Source organism: Entelurus aequoreus, linkage group LG07 (genome assembly GCF_033978785.1).
Source record: "Entelurus aequoreus isolate RoL-2023_Sb linkage group LG07, RoL_Eaeq_v1.1, whole genome shotgun sequence".
NCBI classification, from domain to species: domain Eukaryota; kingdom Metazoa; phylum Chordata; class Actinopteri; order Syngnathiformes; family Syngnathidae; genus Entelurus; species Entelurus aequoreus.
The window spans coordinates 69,138,893-69,159,159 of NC_084737.1; the positions used below are offsets into that span (position 1 = coordinate 69,138,893).

At 39.9% G+C, this 20,267-nt stretch overlaps 1 protein-coding gene across 11 annotated transcripts in view; it reads left to right on the forward strand.

Annotated features, from left to right (window-relative positions):
• The window catches only part of cntn3a.1 (contactin 3a, tandem duplicate 1), a 213,963-nt gene that overhangs the window by 109,273 nt on the left and 84,423 nt on the right, over positions 1-20,267 (forward strand). For all 11 annotated transcript variants that reach the window (XR_009826854.1, XR_009826853.1, XR_009826852.1 and 8 more), the window contains 2 exons: positions 18,211-18,414; positions 19,464-19,566. Coding sequence is in view for 7 of the 11 variants with exons in the window: in XM_062054358.1 (XP_061910342.1) it covers positions 18,211-18,414; positions 19,464-19,566 (307 nt within the window). In the remaining 4 variants the exon portion in view is untranslated. The remainder of the gene's footprint in view (positions 1-18,210; positions 18,415-19,463; positions 19,567-20,267) is intronic.

The window sequence follows — 20,267 nt, forward strand, 5'->3', positions numbered from 1 at the left end:
ACTCTGTCTGCCAGATTTTACCAATATGCAAATGAAACCACGCCCTGCCCTCTCCAAAAATATCATAATTTTTAATTTGTATATTTTTTTTCCAAACACTGTCAAAAATAAACTTCATAAACTTTTTATGAATTCACTCAGTCACAACATTAGGTACACCTGCATACTCTGTAATCAATTTAGAATAGAATAGAATAGAATAGAATAGAATACAGTTTTGTTGTCATTATTACAGTGAACAGGTTAAAAAACAACGAAATTGGAGCAGATCCCCTAAGGTGCATACACAATATTATAGTAATATAAATAGTAAAAAAATATAAAAAATAATATATACATATATATATATATACCGTATTTCCTTGAATTGGCGCAGGGAATACAGTATTCGCACGTCTAGAATTACTGCCGGGTCAAACTCGTTTCTCAAAATAATTAACGCATGCTTGGCCTTATCGCCGGTTCATTATTGAAGCTGGATCAAATTCGTTTCGCAAAATATTAATTTTATTATCGCATGTCTATAATTTTCACCGGGTCAAACTCGTTTCGCAAAATATTTAGCATATGGCTAGAACTTCCACCGGGTCAAATTCGTTACGTCACGAGTGACGCATCTGTCCTCATTTTCAAAATGGAGGAAGCTGCTTTCAGTAGTTTACAATCGCACAAAGGAAAAAAGATAAAGAGCTTTTCAGTAGGATTTAAGGTCCAAGCTATTGAATACCGGTACAGTATGCTAAAGAGAACAGTAAGCAGCTATGTTTTATTAATATACCGTAGCTGCGTGTGTCAAATACTGTATAAGTCATTAAATGACTCCCGCCTCCTGGTGGTAGAGGGCGCTGCCGCGCTAGTGATCCTTCTTGCGACTTCCGGTACTGCAGAAGAAGTGAACACACGCAGCAAGAGATTTTTTTCTCTTCCTTTTAACAAGGAGGGTGTCTAAAATAAAACAGTTTTCTAAACTGGACTTTCAATGGAAGCAGGAGGTAATAATTAAAGGAATATCTCCATCGAGACAGAGACTTTTAAAACGGAAAAAAGGAAATAATGAAGACTTCTATCAACAAGTTATCGATGCTTTTGGTCAGAAGGAGCTGCAAATGGACTCCATTTATAAGTACAGGTAAGACCATAATAACGTTTTTTTTAATTAAATGTGCTTTTCATGATGGTATGCTTACATCACACTCAAAGCGCACGACTAAATTTTATGGATTCCTTTTGGTAAACGCCGGAGTGAGAAGAGGTTTTAAAATAATTACCGCATGCACGGCCATCCCGCCGGTTTCCGGTAAACGCAGGAGTGACAGGAGGTTTTAAATTAATTAACGCCCCTGCGGCTATTCAAGGAAATACGGTATATATATATATGTATATATCCACACACATGCATATATCCATACATATGCATATATATACATATTAGGGCTGTGAATCTTTGGGTGTCCCACGATTCGATTCAATATCGATTCTTGGGGTCACGATTCGATTCAAAATCGATTTTTGTTTTCAATTCAACACGATTCTCGATTCAAAAACGATTTTTTTCCCGATTCAAAACGATTCTCTATTAATTCAATACATAGGATTTCAGCAGGATCTACCCCAGTCTCCTGACATGCAAGCAGAGTAGTAGATTTTTGTAAAAAGCTTTTATAATTGTAAAGGACAATCAGTTATCAACTGATTGCAATAATGTAAATTTGTTTTAACTATTAAATGAACCAAAAATATGACTTATTTTTTCTTTGTGAAAATATTGGACACAGTGTGTTGTCAAGCTTATGAGATGCGATGCAAGTGTAAGCAACTGTGACACTACTGTTCATTTATTTTTATTTTTATAAATGTCTAATGATAATGTCAATGAGGGATTTTTAATCACTGCTATGTTGAATTTGTAACTAATATTGATACTGTGGTTGATAATATTCATTTTTGTTTCACTACTTTTGGTTTGTTCTGTGTCGTGTTTGTGTCTCCTCTCAATTGCTCTGTTTATTGCAGTTCTGAGTGTTGCTGGGTCGGGTTTGGTTTTGGAATTGGATTGCATTGTTATGGTATTGCTGTGTATTGTTTTGTTGGATTGATTAATAAAACAAATAAAAAATACATTAATTAATTTAAAAAATGTTTTTTTTTAAAATGAGAATCGATTCTGAATCGCACAACTTGATAATCGCGATTCGAATTCGAATCGATTTTTTCCCACACCCCTAATACATATACACATACACCTACATACTGTATATACACATACATACATATACATATATATATATATATATATATATATATATATATATATATATATATATATATATATATATATATATATATATATATATATATGTATATATATATATATATATATATATATATATATATATATATATATATATATATATATATACACATATAAGCATAAGCTGCTTTTATGTCACTGCATGTGGTATGTTGGTGTGATTATGCACATGCTAAGATTAGATGAAAATACCGTAATTTCCGGACTATAAGCCGCACCTGACTATAAGCCGCACCAGCTAAATTTAGGGGAAAATACAGATTGCTCCATATATAAGCCGCACCCGACTGTAAGCCGCAGGGTTTTGATGTGTAATTACCGTAGTATATAGGGGTTCCTGCTACCACGGAGGGGATTGTCGGGACAGAGATGACTGTTTGGGAACGCAAAGCGTCCCATTTATTAACAATTTAATCTTTCAATCATTCAATCAAACTTTCACATCTTTGACATGGCGAACAGCATTCGTGCAGAGTACAAATAATACAACGGTGCAAAGTAATAGAAAGTGCTCGCCTGTACGTTATCAAAATAACCAGCCTACCGGTATATTAAAAGTCAGTCTTTAATCATTGTGTCATCGTCTTCCTCCTGCGTACTAAAACCACCGAAATCCTCTTCGTCGGTGTCGGAGAAGAACAGGCCGTAAATAAGCCGCACCGTTGTATAAGCCGCAGGGACCAGAACGAGGGGAAAAAGTAGCGGCTTATAGTCCGGAAATTACGGTAATACTTTATCCTCCCTTTTTTGCGTTTCCTCATAGCCTAAACGCTTGACTTAATGTCTAAGTAAGTGCTTCTACCTCACAGTGATGCCACAGCGTACCCGGTAGCAAAACCCCGTGAAGAAAGGCATCCAAGCTGGTGGCAAAATGCATGAACCTTATGATTTGATACTTTGGTGTTGTTCAACACGAGCATCCATTATTGTAACATTTTAACGACACAATTCATCATCGACCCTTTTAAACATCCACCCATCCATCCATTTCCTACCGCTTGTCCCTGTCAGAGGCTATCCCAGCTGCATTCGGGCAGAAGGCGGGGTACACCCTGGACAAGTCGCCATCTCATCACAGGGCCAACACAGATAGACAGACAACATTCACACTCACATTCACACACTAAGGCCAATTTAGTGTTGCCAATCAAACTATCCCCAGGAACCCACGCAGTCACGGGGAGAACATGCAAACAGGCACTGATCCCTATACCACCGTGCACCAAACTTAGTATAGTGCACACCAGTCAACCAGTCCCATTTTTCCCGGTAAATCCCGTTGTTTGCCCTTGTCAATGAAAAATAATATTCGGCTCCGTCGCCACTCAAGCCGGCTTCGGCGACACCCTGTAAACATCTGCACAAGAATAGTGACACGGGGGAGGGTTCTCGTGACAGGCAGCCTAGCGAGTCGCATGTTATGTAATTCCATCAAATAAACAACGCAAGAGAGATGGCGACATGAAGACGACAGAAAAGCCATCTCCTCGAAAGAACCTAAACCTTGTGTAAATATCTTGACATATAGGAGACTTGTTATACTTACCTTAAGTCTTTAGAGCAGGCAGGTCACACATCCTCATGCGCTTCTCAGATGTGCAATACCGAGGAAGAAATGACGTGAGCCGGCATGAAAAATGTCTCATGCCTGCGACCGTTAAGGATGCTTAGACCATTGTTTAGGGACCCTGCCTTGTGAGGCAAAAAAACCAGGGTTTAATTGCAGTTTGTCGAGGAAAGTTTAAATCCTGTTTTTTTCTCCTATTTTCCCCCCAGGGTATTTTGCATATTTTGAAATGTAAATGTTGACAGTTATGGTGCAGTTACAGTTTGTTATATTTCAGGAAATCCTGGAAGGTACATTTCTTAAAGGCCTACTGAAACCCACTACTACCGACCACGCAGTCTGATAGTTTATATATCAATGATGAAATCTTAACATTGCAACACATGCCAATACGGCCGGGTTAACTTATAAAGTGCAATTTTAAATTTCTCGCGAAACTTCCGGTTGAAAACTTCTATGTATGATGACGTTTGCGCATGACGTCAATGGTTGAAACGGAAGTATTCGGACACATTGTATCTCAATACAAACAGCTCTGTTTTCATCGCCAAATTCCACAGTATTCTGGACATCTGTGTTGGTGAATCTTTTGCAATTTGTTTAATGAACAATGGAGACTGCAAAGAAGAAAGCTGTAGGTGGGATCGGTGTATTAGCGGCTGGCTGCAGCAACACAACCAGGATGACTTTGAGGATAGCAGACACGCTATCCGACGCTAGCCGCCGACCGCATCGATGATCGGGTGAAGTCCTTCGTTGCGCCGTTGATCACTGGAACGCAGGTGAGCACGGGTGTTGATGAGCAGATGAGGGCTGGCGTAGGTGGAGAGATAATGTTTTTACCATAGCTCTGACGAGGTCCTGTAGCTAAGTTAGCTTCAATGGCGTCGTTAGCAACAGCATTGCTAGGCTTCGACAGGCGGCACAGCATTAACCGTGTAGTTACAGGTCCCGTGTTTGGTTCGGTGTCTCCTGATAGTAGTATTGTTGATCTGATGTCTCTCCTTCCAGTCAGGGGATTATTTCTTTTGTTTCTATCTGCATTTAAGCACGATGCTATCACGTTAGCTCCGTAGCTAAAGTGCTTCACCGATGTATTGTCGTGGAGATATAAGTCACTGTGAATGTCCATTTCACGTTCTCGACTCTCATTTTCAAGAGGATATAGTATCCGAGGTGGTTTAAAATACAAATCCGTGATCCACAATAGAAAAAGGAGAGAGTGTGGAATCCAATGAGCCCTTGTACCTAAGTTACGGTCAGAGCGAAAAAAGATACATCCTGCACTGCACTCTAGTCCTTCACTCTCACGTTCCTCATCCACGAATCTTTCATCCTGGCTCAAATTAATGGGGTAATTGTCGCTTTCTCGGTCCGAATCGCTCTCGCTGCTGGTGTAAACAATGGGGAAATGTGAGGAGCCCTTCAACCTGCGACGTCACGCTACTTCCGGTACAGGCAAGGCTTTTTTTATCAGCGACCAAAAGTTGCGAACTTTATCGTCGATGTTCTCTACTAATTCCTTTCAGCAAAAATATGGCAATATCGCGAAATGATCAAGTACGACACATAGAATGGATCTGCTATCCCCGTTTAAATAAAAACATTTCATTTCAGTAGGCCTTTAACGGTTTGTTTGTGGTGCGGGCGCCCGCATCTGCTCAGTCCGATGCAGAGGGTGGCCGCTATTGTGGTCCCTGGCGGTGCATGCAGTTGTCGGGGCTGGCGGACCTACCGGCTTCGTTTTTGCTTGACGTCGTGTTGGTTGGCTTGTCGGGTGTACGCCCGGGCCTACCCTTGCGCTCTGCCGCGCCGTCCTTCACGCCCGGTGTCGTGCCGTCATGTGGGTGCGGTCTTGTCGGAGGTTGTCTCTAGGAGGGAGGGGGCCGGCGCGCAGCCAGCTGCTGGGTCAGTGTATGCGTATCCGTGATCTAATTTTTTGTATTTATTTATTTATCCTCTTCCCTCAAGGGGAGACTCCTTCAGGGCAGTTGCTGGCGGTTCTTCTGCGGCTGACTTGATTGGGCCCTGACGTGCTCTCCTGGGGGGCTTGGGCTTGTGGGGGCCCAGCTGCTTGTGGGGCGGGGCGGTTTTCCCTTCCTGCTGCAGGGAGTTTCGGCGAAGCGTCCCGTCTTTCTGCCTGCATGCAGAAGTATGGGAGACGGCGTGGCTCAGTTGGTAGAGCGGCCGTGCCAGCAACTTGAGGGTTTCTGGTTCGATCCCCAGCTTCTGCCATGCTAGTCCGTTGTGTCCTTGAGCAAGACACTTCACCCTCGCTCCTGATGGTGATGGTTCATGGTTATGTCCTTGCATGGCAGCTCCTGCCATCATGAATGTCTGTGTGAATGGGTGAATGTGGAAATAGTGTCAAAGCACTTTGAGTACCTTAAAGGTAGAAAAGCGCTATACAATTATAACACATTTATAACACGTCTATGGTATCTTGCTGGCTTGGAGGCTGATTGTCTCCTGCCTCTCCGTGCCTGGCAATGGACTGCCGCTGGCAGGGGGACCTGTCACCGGCCGCATTTTCTTTATCCAGTTGTTGTGGGGCAGACTGACTCGTACATGCACATGCATCCTCCGCTGTTGCCATTTGTAATATAAAGTAGCACATGGCTAGAACTTATAGCTGTCTATAGACTCGATTATGGAAGCGTTTAAAACTACAAGATGGCTGACGGGGAGAAGATGCAGTCAAAGTGGAGGCACGTAAATAGAACCCGCCCACAAAAGATGGTCAGAAAGCTGTTAAACAAAATGAATGCAACATTTTGACCAACGAACCACGATTGCATGTTATGTAGACCACCGCGAAGTGTTTGAAATGTAGAAGAAAAATTATAATATGATACCTTTAAGTATTAAGGCTGAAACGACGCGTCGACGTAGTCGACGTCATCGGTTACGTAAATACGTCGACGCCGTTTTTGTGCGTCAACGCGTCGCATATTTACGTCACACTACCGTCATGGCGGAGCGCAAAACAGACTGTGCGAGCGAGGGGGAAAAAATCACGCCAAAAGTGATCAAAAGTGTGGGAGTATTTCAATACACGGCCTAATAAAGTTGTTGTATGCACACTGTGTCGAGCGTAAATGGCCTATCATAGCAGCACAACGGCTATGAACGAACACTTGAAAAGAAAACCATCAACTAGTCAATCGTCCGTGCGAGTATACGTTGTCATCATTATACAAAAACATGAATGTGTCATTTGTATCTGCTAGGGGTGTAACGGTACGTGTTTTGTATTGAACCGTTTCGGTACGGGGCTTTCGGTTCGGTACGGGGGTGTACCGAACGAGTTTCTAAGCTAAAGCTAACTTTAGCTGCTAAAGTGTTAACAAGCTGCTTCGCTCCTTCTGCGGCTGCCTCTGTCTCAGCACGCAGCATTGTCCCACCCACACAACCATCTGATTGGTACACACAAAGCGTTATACAAAGCGTTATCAGCCAATCAGCAGTGCGTATTCAAAACGTTACCAGCCAATCAGCAGTGTGTATTCAGAGCGCATGTAGTCAGCGCTTCAGCGTGGAGCAGATCTGTTTAGCAGGTGAGCATCAGGCAGCGGACTCTCCCCAAATGATAATAAACACCTCCCAGTCAACTACTAGTAACATCACTATGAGCTAGGGATGGGCGATACCACACTTTTAGGATTCGATACGATACCGATACTTTATCTTGCCTTTTCATCGATACCGATACCGATACCATTAATTTCTTATTGGCAATTTTTGTCAGTCAAAAATATTATTACTATTGTTATTATTTAAGACAAATCACAAGACAAAAACAGACTATTTATACCACATTTATTATGGTCAATATATAATAAAAGTAAAATTAAAATAAATAACATAAATATGAAAAATAAATTAAATATTATATATAATAATAATTATATATTATATATAATAATAATTAGATATTAGGGCTTTCCAATTAACTGTCAAATCCGAATCGCAAGAAGCTGCAGTTATTTTTTAAAGTTTGTGATATAATTAGCAATTAATGAAATATGAAATAGGCTAATGTTTTCGAAATGTAAGAAATGATGTTACAGATTAAAACCAAAATCACATTCAATCATATATTTCAAGACTTTCTTGGAAAAAAATAAAACTGTAATGCAAAGATGAAGAATCTCCAAATGTTATCTCTTTCTTATCTTGTTTTAAATACTCAAGCAATTTTCAACTAACAGTAAATTCCCCTGTGTGGAAATTATTTGAATTTAGGATAAATCATTTAAACAAAAATATTCAGTAAACATTACTAAAAAAAAACAAAAAACAATGCCTGTTTTAAGTCAACAATTGGACAACACTGGATATGCCTGGCTGCATCGCTGTCGGCTGGCTGTGTGTGTGTTGCACGTTGACGACGCTCATTGGCTGTCTCCTGTCACGTGACTGGGCCAGCTCTATACTCGGCCAGGTACAGGGCTGTCCCAACACATAGTAAGTTTAAGTAAGTCATCAAAAACATCTGAAAGTGATGCTTGCACCCCCCACACGCCGTTTTTTGGTTTATATCGATACTTTTTTCAGAAAAGTGATGCCAAATGAGTAGCGTGTGAGTATCGATATATCGATACCACAGGATCGATACGCACATCCCTACTATGAGCCCGTTGACCTTCTAGGAATATAAACTGGAGCTCAGCTCACTCGCAGTCCTGGCTTGAGGTGAAGGCTACCGGTAATTAGCTCTCAGTTCCAGCCACATCGACCCCTTCTGAGCGCCTATTTTCAGCTGCTGGGAATATTGTAAACAAGAAAAGAACCAGAGCATGTAGACATGCTAACCTTTCTTCATTACAACTGTTAGTCACTCACTGGAATGAGTAGAATTGGTTATTGTGTACTGTGTTGGACTGGATGTTTATTTTGCACATTTTAAAAGCAATACTTAATGTTTACAGTGCTCCAGAATATTTAGATTGGCACTTTTTTGTATTGGATGTTTATCTTTATTTTTGCACATTTTAGCAAATAAGCAATACTTTTACTTTTGAAATGCTTATACTATTGCAGAATATTACGATTTGCACTGGATGTTTACTTTTATATTTGCACATTAAAAAGCAAATAAGCTACTTTTAATTTTGTTAAATGTTAAAAGTTTTAAATGTTTACATTGTTACAGAATATTTTGTCATGTTGTTGTCAATGTTGACTGAGTGGCCATACTTCTTTTTTTTTGTAAATAAAAGCCATGCCTTTTGAAAAAACTGGCCTGCATTTATTTTTTCATCTTCATTTTGAATAAAAAAATAATCGGTAAAAGGAAAAATAATCTATAGATGAATCGAAAAAATAATCTATAGATTAACCGATTAATCGAAAAAATAATCTATAGATTAATCGATAGAAAAATAATCGTTAGCTGCAGCCTTATTAAGTATTAATCAAAAGTGTCACATTTCTTGTCACATGTTACCAGCACTAACTCACTTTGGGTTAGCTTCTTAACACTATTTTTTTAACTTGACACTGACTGGTGACACTGATTGTTTATGACTTGAGTACTCGAGGTTTGTTTTCTAAATCACACACTGTTCCACTGTACCTGGCCCATATATGTCACATTGGGTCATTCATAAAAACCTGCCTGCTTTTTGCTTTTAATATATATCATGTTAATCCCTAGTATGTTTAATACAAGGGGCATAACAATCAAACAATTTGTTTAAGAAGTCAAGAATATATATTCTGGTTTACTGTTGGTCAGTTCAACAATAACATGATAATTACTTGGCCATTAAACATAAGATTGTGCGGCTTATGGAAAACAAGTTTTTTGAGAACCCATATATCTCATAATTAATCATGGGAATTAAGTCAATTTCCACTCTTATACCAACATATTTTAGAAACATTACAGTGATTAAATGCATCCAATTACTTAACGATGGCATTGTTTTTAGTATTTTACTGACTATTTAACTGCACATATTCTAGTGTTACTTTGTCATCAGTAACTACGCTATCTGTCAAGTATTCAAATATCAGAAAATCCTGGCCAAATTCATTATTATGAAATGAGTCAGTTCAACTCTCCCTACTGATTTCTTCATATCATGTAAAACTGATTAAAGATTGTTTTTGGACAAGCAAGTTGATTGCTTTTATTTACCCTTCACTTCATGCCATCTTGTGATGGATCGTGTTTTTTCTCCTGGGACCCAGCGCAGCAATTGAAAGGACATATTTTTTTTAACCAATATTTTCCCCGTCTGTCACAAAAGATTATGCCTGTTGATGGAAAGGGTCAGGGTCAGACATGATTAAGGGCATATGTTTTCTAATATAATTTCTGGAAAGCAATCTGCAATCAGAATTATGTATCTGACCCCACCTCACCCTTCTACACGCACAATTGTATTCAAAGAATTTACTTTGGTGTCATTCACAGACAGTATTTCATGTACACATATTTGTTCATAGCTGCAGTGGGTTTATCAGTGGCAGACTTAATATTAACAACAAGAAAAGTTGTACCAGGGCTTGACAGTTATAGTCAGATTTTTTCACAAATGCACAACATAAGCCATAGAGCATATTTGAAAAACAGAAACTACTTTTGACTGCACACTCAAAGTTCCATAAAAGTGAGAAACAAGTTCTTGTAAATGCCGAAAGGACATAATTCACGATCAACAAAACAGGGCCTTAAAAATGGATCTTGCCTCATCCCCCCCTTTAAAGGATTTAAGTATCCCATACATGATTCAGGGAGCCATTATTTTACTTTAACGATGCCTCAAACTCTTCCGACAGTTACAGAAAAGACTGGATGCAGTCAGAATGTGGATCCATCTGTGAGCTGTGAATTGTGTATAAAGATGTATAAAATGATGAATTAATATTGAAATGCATTCTCCTGTATTTAGGTCACATGTTTTGTATGTTTTTCGTTACTTTGAAAGGGTTTGAATAGGTGTGGTCAGACAGAACCTAATGCCTATGACCTCCTTTTGCTAATGGAAGTACCGGGAGACTTTTATTCATATACAGTATTCAAGGCTGCAATCACTTGTTCTCTTTTTGGCTCAAAAGAGAGGTTGTTAGCTGCCGACTAACAACACATATAGCTTGCAGGGATTTTTCCCAAGTGCATGACCTAAGCCTTTTAATAAAGTGAACTTGCGTGTTATGAATACAGATAGATAGCCATGGTTAATGGCTATTCCTGTCAAGGGAACAAACTTACCAGCACCCACTTTGGCTGTACATGTGCTTTCCTGCGATACAATACACACTTGTGTGAAGCCATTCTTGATTTGCGATGTCCTTGGCCTGTCATGTTTTATTTTTCTTCCTTCCTCTCATGCCATTACAAGGGGAATTGATGCTGCCTGTTCATTATGCACGAGCTAAATAGAACCGCAATGAAAATCTGCCAGTCACTGTCATTCATTTTTACGTTATTCCATTACAGTCCTTCCGCGGGATGCTCTCACGTCAGATCATCAAATAGAATCCTGAGTATCTCCAACATCCCGTTTCCTGTCTCTCACCATAAATCTTTAACTAACAATTAGTGATTTTTTATTTGCTGTTGCTCAGTGTGTTGTGCCCTGCACTTCTGGATGGTGTTGTTTCAAAAGTGACATTAATTATGCATAATCTGGTTAAGATGAGTGCTGGGGGATGTATGATTTAGGCGCTGGGAAGATATTACATCTGTTCCCACTGTGGATCTGACGGATCAAGTAAGGTTGCATTAGATATGTTTCACAGAGGCAAAGGTGCAGGTCTAAAGAAAAGGTAATATATGCAGGTTCCACTTTCCTTTTTATTGCATAGAACCTGGTGCCAGTTTCATTTTTTTTTCAAATTACAACGCCATTCAATTAGTTTATTTTGAAAGAAGAGAAAACAATAGATATACCGTATTTTCCGGACTATAGAGTGTACCAGTATTTAAGCTGTTCCCACTAAATTTTTGAAAAAAAGACATTTTCCTCCACATATTAGCCACACCGGACTATAAGCCGCAGGGACAGACGTTGTGAAATGTGTTATTTACAAAATAAGTTTTTGTAAATGTTTATTTATATAGCTTAATTGTTTCAAGGGTGTACCCCGCCTTCTGCCCAAATGCAGCTGAGATAGGCTCCAGCAACCCCCGCGACCCCAAAAGGGACAAGCGATAGAAAATGGTTGGATGGATCAATCAATCAATCAATCAATGTTTATTTATATAGCCCTAAATCACAAGTGTCTCAAAGGGCTGTACAAGCCACAACGACATCCTCGGTACAGAGCCCACATACGGGCAAGGAAAAACTCACCCCAGTGGGACGTCGGTGAATGACTATGAGAAACCTTGGAGAAGACCGCATATGTGGGTAACCTCCCCCTCTAGGGGAGACCGAAAGCAATGGATGTCGAGTGGGTCTGACATAACATTGTGAAAGTCCAGTCCACAGTGGATCCAAAACATCAGCGAGAGTCCAGTCCACAGCGGGGCCAGCAGGAAACCATCCCGAGCGGAGACGGGTCAGCAGCGCAGAGATGTCCCCAACCGATGCACAGGCTAGTGGTCCACCCGGGGTCCGGACTCTGGACAGCCAGCACTTCATCCATGGCCACCGGACCTATGCAACTCCCCCTCGCAAGGGACAGGGGAGAAGAGGAGAGAAGAAAAGAAACGGCAGATCAACTGGTCTAAAAAAGGGGGGTCTATTTAAAGGCTAGATTATACAAATGAGTTTTAAGATGGGACTTAAATGCTTCTACTGAGGTAGCATCTCTAACTGTTACCGGGAGGGCATTCCAGAGTACTGGAGCCCCAATAGAAAACGCTCTATAGCCCGCAGACTTTTTTTTGGCTCTGGGAATCACTAATAAGCCGGAGTTCTTTGAACGCAGATTTCTTGTCGGGACGTATGGTACAATACAATCGGCGAGATAGGCTGGAGCTAAACCGTGTAGTATTTTATACGTAAGTAGTAAAACCTTAAAGTCGCATCTTAAGATCAAACTTTTTTGTTTTTGTCAAAAGCCTTGCAGCCGCATTTTGTACCAACTGTAATCTTTTAATGCTAGACACAGGGAGACCCGAAAATAATACGTTACAGTAATCGAGACGAGACGTAACGAACGCATGAATAATGATCTCAGCGTCGCTAGTGGACAAGATGGAACGAATTTTAGCGATATTACGGAGATGAAAGAAGGCCGTTTTAGTAACACTCTTAATGTGTGACTCAAACGAGAGAGTTGGGTCGAAGATAATACCCAGATTCTTTACCGAGTCGCCTTGTTTAATTGTTTGGTTGTCAAATGTTAAGGTGGTATTATAAAATACATGTTGGTGTCTGGCAGGACCGATAATCAGCATTTCCGTTTTCTTAGCGTTGAGTTGCAAAAAGTTAGCGGACATCCATTGTTTAATTTCATTAAGACACGCCTCCAGCTGACTACAATCCGGCGTGTTGGTCAGCTTTAGGGGCATGTAGAGTTGAGTGTCATCAGCATAACAGTGAAAGCTAACACCGTACTTGCGTATGATGTATGATGTCACCCAGCGGCAGCATGTAAATACTAAAGAGTGCATGGCCAAGAACCGAACCCTGGGGAACTCCGCGCGTTACCTTGACATAGTCCGAGGTCACATTGTTATGGAAGACGCACTGCATCCTGTCAGTAAGATAAGAGTTAAACCAAGACAAGGCTAAGTCTGACATCCCAATACGTGTTTTGATACGCTCTAATAAAATATTATGATCGACGGTATCGAAAGCGGCGCTAAGATCAAGAAGCAGCAACATAGATGAAGCATCAGAATCCATCGTTAGCAATAGATCATTAGTCATTTTTGCGAGGGCTGTCTCCGTAGAGTGATTTGCCCTGAAACCGGATTGAAAAGGTTCACAGAGATTGTTAGTCACTAAGTGTTCATTTAGCTGCTGTGCAACAATTTTTTCGAGAATTTTGGAAATAAACGGAAGGTGGGAGACCGGTCGGTAGTTTACCATGAGGTCAGGATCGAGGTTAGGTCTTTTGAGCAGAGGATGAATAACCACTTTTTTGAATGCTAGGGGAACAGTGCCGGAGGAAAGTGATAAGTTTATAATATTTAACACTGATGGACCTAATAATACAAACAGTTCCTTGATAAGTTGCCCAGGAAGTGGGTCAAGTAAACATGTTGTTTGTTTTATCCCACTTACACGCTGTAATAATTCCTCTAATGTTATTTCATCAAAAATAAAGAGACTATTTTGGAGGGCAGTGTCCGTCGTATATATAGTCGTATTTGTGTGGATGGATGGGTTTCCAAACGATGCCTGTCACAAGGCAGTAAAATGGCTGATCAAACAAAAGAGAAGTCATTGTCATGGACCCACTAGCTGCGGAAGTTAGCTTCCAACCAGCTAAACAGACTCAATAACTCCAAAGTGACGTTTTGGTGAATTTACTGAGGAATTTGTGAAACTTACACAATACAAACAAAAATGCCATATTAAGTTAATAATGCTAACAGACACTGATAAACAAGTTAGCATATTAGGTCATGCTAATGAATACATTACAATTGCACACAGAAATATGACTTAAAACTCTTACAGACATCACACATGGAACCGTTTAAAAAATATGAATTGTTTTAGATATATTGCAAAACTTACAAAAATTGCTTGGAGTGATGAATGAAGAATCCACACCAGTAAAAACGCTATGTGTGCGAGAAGACGGAACATCACTTCCGGTGCAAAGCACTAAACAGAAGGAAATACTGTAGACGTTTACCCCGCAGCACCTGCAGTAAGCGGACTTGTCCAAAAGATGACGCCATAGCACAAACTATAGCACACCTTTTCAGTTTCTTTCTTGTGTGTTTTAGGAAAACTATTTGCATTATGGCCGACAACAAAGAAAATCCATAAATTATCCGTACGGTTTTATAAGCCGCAGGGTTCAAAGCGTAGGAAAACAATTGGCGGTTTATAGTCCTTAATTTACAGTAATAATTATTTGGATTTCACGGCCAGGGTTTTGTTAATCGACTGTCCATCTTGACATGTTCCCACTGCACACCCTCTCTAGCTACCCTGTACAAACTATAGATGTACTGTACATATATGATACCATTTATATGCATGTACTTCAAGGGCATGGGACAATCTCATCGGCTCATAAGGCAGGGGCAGGGAAAGGCAATAAGACAAGAAACAAAATGACAGAGTTAACTGGCACAAGAAAGCATGAGTGCTGGCAGACACAAAATGGCATGGCTGATGAGACCAGGGAAATATGATAATTAGACAAGGAGCACAACTCAGAAACAGAAACGGTCTCAAATCAGGAGTACAAAATCAGATAAAAGAGTGCACAAAGGCAATGTATCCATCAGAATAACACAGTTAACTGTAGTTATTAATTCACACAGCAGTGTTAATTCTGAGTACAAACACACTGGTGACTAAACCTAAAACTCAACGTTTGATGGATTTTTTCTCTGTTGTAACAATTGTTGTATATTCTGAAAAACAGCCAGCTTTCTGCATGTGTCTCATACTGTCGTAAACATTGCATGCTGATTCTTGGAGCATAACCATCCAATCAGGTTCTTTTGTGATTGTCAAACCCTGCTTTTCAAAACCTCAAATTGTTTTGACCGAAGAAAAATAATTCCTCACCTGCAGGCCCAAATGAGCTTGCATATACCTTAACATATCATGTGCTTTTAACCGTTTTGCAATCACAATATTGTGGTACAGATCAACCATTGTGTAAGGCTTGACAGTTACAGTCCTGCAGTTTTGAAGGGGTCATATTATGATTTTTTTGTTCTACATTTAAAACACTTCTTTGTGGTCTACATTACATGTAATTGTGGTTCTTTGGTCAAAATGTTGCATAGATTATGCTTTACAGAACGTTTTCAAGCTGCTTTCCGACAGTCTTTTCAGGATGGGCTGTTTTGTGGGCGGGTCTTATTTACTTACCTCCTGTTCGACTGTGTCTTCTCACCGCCAGCCATGTTGTAGTTTTTAGCGCTTCAATGTGGAATCCACTCACAGATATAAGTTCAAACTATACCTAATTTGTATTAAAGTGGCAACTGTAGATAATGCATGTGCATGTATGAGCCAGTCTGCTCCACAAGATGAGGATTGCAAAAATCTAGGAGCTTATTGACCTCAGCGTCCGAGTACAATAGCGGACTCGCACAAAGCAATTTGGGTAAATTCCGACCATATAAGGTAGGGATGTCCCGATCCAGGTTTTTGCACTTCCGATCCGATACCGATGTTGTTTTTGCACTTCCGATCCGATACCGATACTGGCCGATACTGGCCTTATCCGAGCATGTATTAAAATTTAAAGTTATTTAGCCTACTTGGTTGTCAGATTCATGTTGAAAAGGGTTTTAGTACTCTTGATAACAACTAGCCAGCTGAATTAGGTGAGTTTGAATAATACACAATGGAGATGTTGACGTGCGGAGTTTCAAACACTTTTCATTTTCTAGCAGGGGACTTTTCAAATGATGCTACATATTAGCAGTAATGCTACTTTTTATAGCAACGCTTTTGCCCCACACTTGACAAATTACGGTTGTCTGTTCGACATATTCCCACTTGAAGCCAAACCACCGCCAGACGATGGACCCCCAGCTGTTTTTCGTGGGAATGAATTAATTCTTCCTTCATTATTACCGCTCACACGGCTACGCTAGCATCACAGCTAACGTTACCCATGCTGCTACCTCTCTGCTGGGAGAGTGTGTATACGTATGTGACGTATGACGTGACAGTATGTGACGTGTGTAAGAAGGTGCGCTTGCTGTCTGTGTGAAGCAGACACAAGAAGGAGTGGAAAGAGCCTGTCGTGTAATGCCAGCAGCTAAAGGCAACTGCGTGAGGACGTATACTCGACTGTGTTGAAGGTGTGCTGGAAAATGCGGAACGGAAATTAGGGAGCAGCAGAAAAGTGGAATGTATTATTTAAATCTGTGCGTTGGAAAACATGGACCGGATTTTTAAAAAAAACTGGATCTGGATCGGCATTTTCCCATGCCTTGCCGATACGCATTTTTTGGCCAATATCGGCGGCCGATCCGATCCAAATATCGGATCGGGACATCCCTAATATAAGGAGATTTCGGCTGACATCACAACTGGGAAAGCATCACAAATGGGGTCAAATTCCAAACGGCTTGTTTGGAGAAAGTATGAAGAAGGCAAGATTGTTTTACAAATATCTCCGCCACGGCGCCATTGTTTGATTTCAGATTTTCGGGACTTACTCTTTGCAAATACACAAAACAGGTACTAGGTAAGAAAAGTTGGTTTTGCATTGTAGGTCCCCTTTAATCAGATGTAAACTAACCTGTGTTACTCAAGAATGAAAAGCAGGAAACACTGTTGCGTTTGATACCAAGTGGAGGGACAGGTGACAAAGTATGTTGTGCAGGCTTCACTCAATCTGAAGTCTTTCAAGCCGTTCTTACATTGAGAGTTGAAAGGTTTGCAGTAGCATTTAAAATCCCCCAAATTTCCTAAAAGGAAAAAAAATAAAAAACTTGATTGTGTCCGCATTGAGCATCGCCACATTGCAATTATTCCTTCTACGGGAGAGTCGATTTATTGCTTTTAGACTAAGATTGCCTTTGGGGCAGGGATGCAATATGGTCCAGAGCAATTTATCTGGTTGTCAATGTGTCAAAACCGCCATCTTTGTTTTTTATAATATTTCATGCCCATGGTGAAAAGCCGGCCGGAATGCAGTCCACTTGGTTTGTATTGTAGGACTTCTTTTCTTAGAAACTGGATGGGATAGGATGATGAATAGTTGGGTGAGATGGCACCACTAAATCGCCTGATCTGTAATTCATAAACTTTTTGGGACACCCTGTAATTTGTAATATAGAGTATCATGTTTAAAAATAAATCTATTATTTATTTTAGGTGTACGACAACCCCAAACAGTGATTGTTATGACTGTTCTTTGTAAGTAATAATGTCGAACCATTACAATAAGCAATATGAATACGAATGCATATTTTGATGCAGTTGTTGTCAGTTATCACTGTCTCATAGTGAATCCAACACATTGAAACCAGTATTCAAGCGTGTGAGAATAATTGCTCCATGGTTATTCATTTCAGTTTTTAATCAGAGAAGGTTGGCACAAGCTGTTCGATCCACTAATTGCTTAATCTCCAAAGGCATGCCTTCAAACTGAAATAGCTGCAGTTTAATCAAACTCTGCCGGTTAACCAGGTCTTAAGCATACCTTTACAGAGAGAGCACATATTTGAATTGTGCACCTCATGTCTGCTGTGCCCACGACTGTGTGTTTACAGAGCTTACCTTCACGTGGATCTTCAACGAGTACCCGTCGTTTGTCATCCAGGACACACGGCGATTTGTGTCCCAGAAGACGGGCAACCTCTACATTGCCAAAGTTGAACCATCTGATGTGGGCAACTACACTTGTGTAGTCACGAACACCGTCACCAAAAGCAGTGTTCAAGGGCCACCCACACCCCTGGTGCTTCGATTAGATGGTAAGAACAACGCCGCATTAATAAAAACTCACTCTTGGAGCATTGTATTAACATTTGGTGCAAGTTTAATGATTTTGTCAGAGCAAGGTTTGAAGTAAAGGACAGTTTCAAATAACATTTTTGGCTATTTGGGTTGGAAAATGTAACCCTGAAGCATTTGTCATCCGAGCAGCTCTGTTTCAAATTTTTTATTTTCATATTAAACAAGAAATGTTTGTAAAAAGGCTTTTGCAGTTCTCTATAGCAGTGTGTTCTCAACCTTTTTTCAGTGATGTACCCCCTGTGAATATTTTTTCAAGTACCCCCTAATCAGAGCAAAGCATTTTTGGTTGAAAAAAACAGAGATAAAAAAGTAAAATACAGCACTATGTCATCAGTTTCTGATTTATTAAATTGTATAACAGTGCAAAATATTGCTCATTTGTTGTGGTCTTTCTTGAACTATTTGGAAAAAAATATGTAAAAATAACTAAAAACTTGTTGAAAAATAAACAAGTGATTCAATTATAAATAAGGATTTCTACACATAGAAGTAATCATCAACTTAAAGTGCCCTCTTTGGGGATTGTAATAGAGATCCATCTGGATTCCTGAACTTAATTCTAAACATTTCTTCACAAAAAAATACATCTTTAACATCAATATTTATGGAACATGTCCACAAAAAATGTAGCTGTCATCACTGAATATTGCATTGTTGCATCTCTTTTCAAAATTCTTTTTGACAAACATTTCAAAAAAATGTCACGTACCCCTTGGCATACCTTCAAGTACCCCCAGGGGTACGCGTACCCCTATTTGAGAACCACTGCTCTATAGAACACCCCTTTAGGCATTGATTGTCGTCTCCAGAAATTAATTACAATAATTTCAGTCAAATCCCCAATAGAGGTCAAATTAGCCTTAGAGGCTGTACTTTATTGTTATCACTATTGGATTGGTGCACTTTGTTTTGTTTGTTTTTTATGACATTTTCAGGACCTAAGCTGGATAAAAGTTATCTTCAGACTCGTGTGACATCGGCTCTCAATTTCTCTTTGCAACCCCAGGTGTGATGGGTGAATATGAGCCAAAGATTGAGGTGCAGTTCCCGGAAGTTGTTCCCGTGGCGAAGAGCTCAACTGTCAAGCTGGAATGTTTTGCACTTGGAAAGTACGTCCCACTGTGCCTTGTTACTTCACAGTTATGACTCACAGTTACTGCACTACACATACTGTACGCTATCTGGTACTGTGTGGGGAACCATGTAGAGTGATTGGGGGAACAAATGATTGCACATGTTAATGACTCCTTGGTGTGCTGCACTTACAGTACAAGCTAAAAAAAAATGTTCTGAATGTTTTTGAAGTTGTTGTTTTTGTGGCCTTGTGCATTTAATTTAAAATCATTAATTTTTAACATGATTTTCTGTTGCATTCTCTTTTGGGTAATTTCAGGTAATATAAAAAATTAATAGACCCTTTTTTATGTATCATGCACCATGTTTGGGGAACTCACAATTTTTCACGGTGTATCATAGCGCATGGTGAGGTGCATCTCGCAAATAAAAAAAATGGTTTAGTCTAATTAAGATATAGGGCCTAATCCACTAAAGGTCTGCGTGTATTAAAACATGTGCAAACTTGACAGCACATGCAATGCTGATCTACTAAACTCGTGCGCAGATAATTGTGTCTCTTAAATAAGCAAAAGAGAGAGTGCAATCCATTCACCGTGTCTGTGTTCATGTATATGAAGAACATTTGCTAATTATCAAAACGCCCACAATACTGGGATAAAAAGATGCAACTATAATCATTGAGCTCTCGAAATTTGATTTTTTTCAAGACTGAAACTGTCCTGCAGCCGCTTTT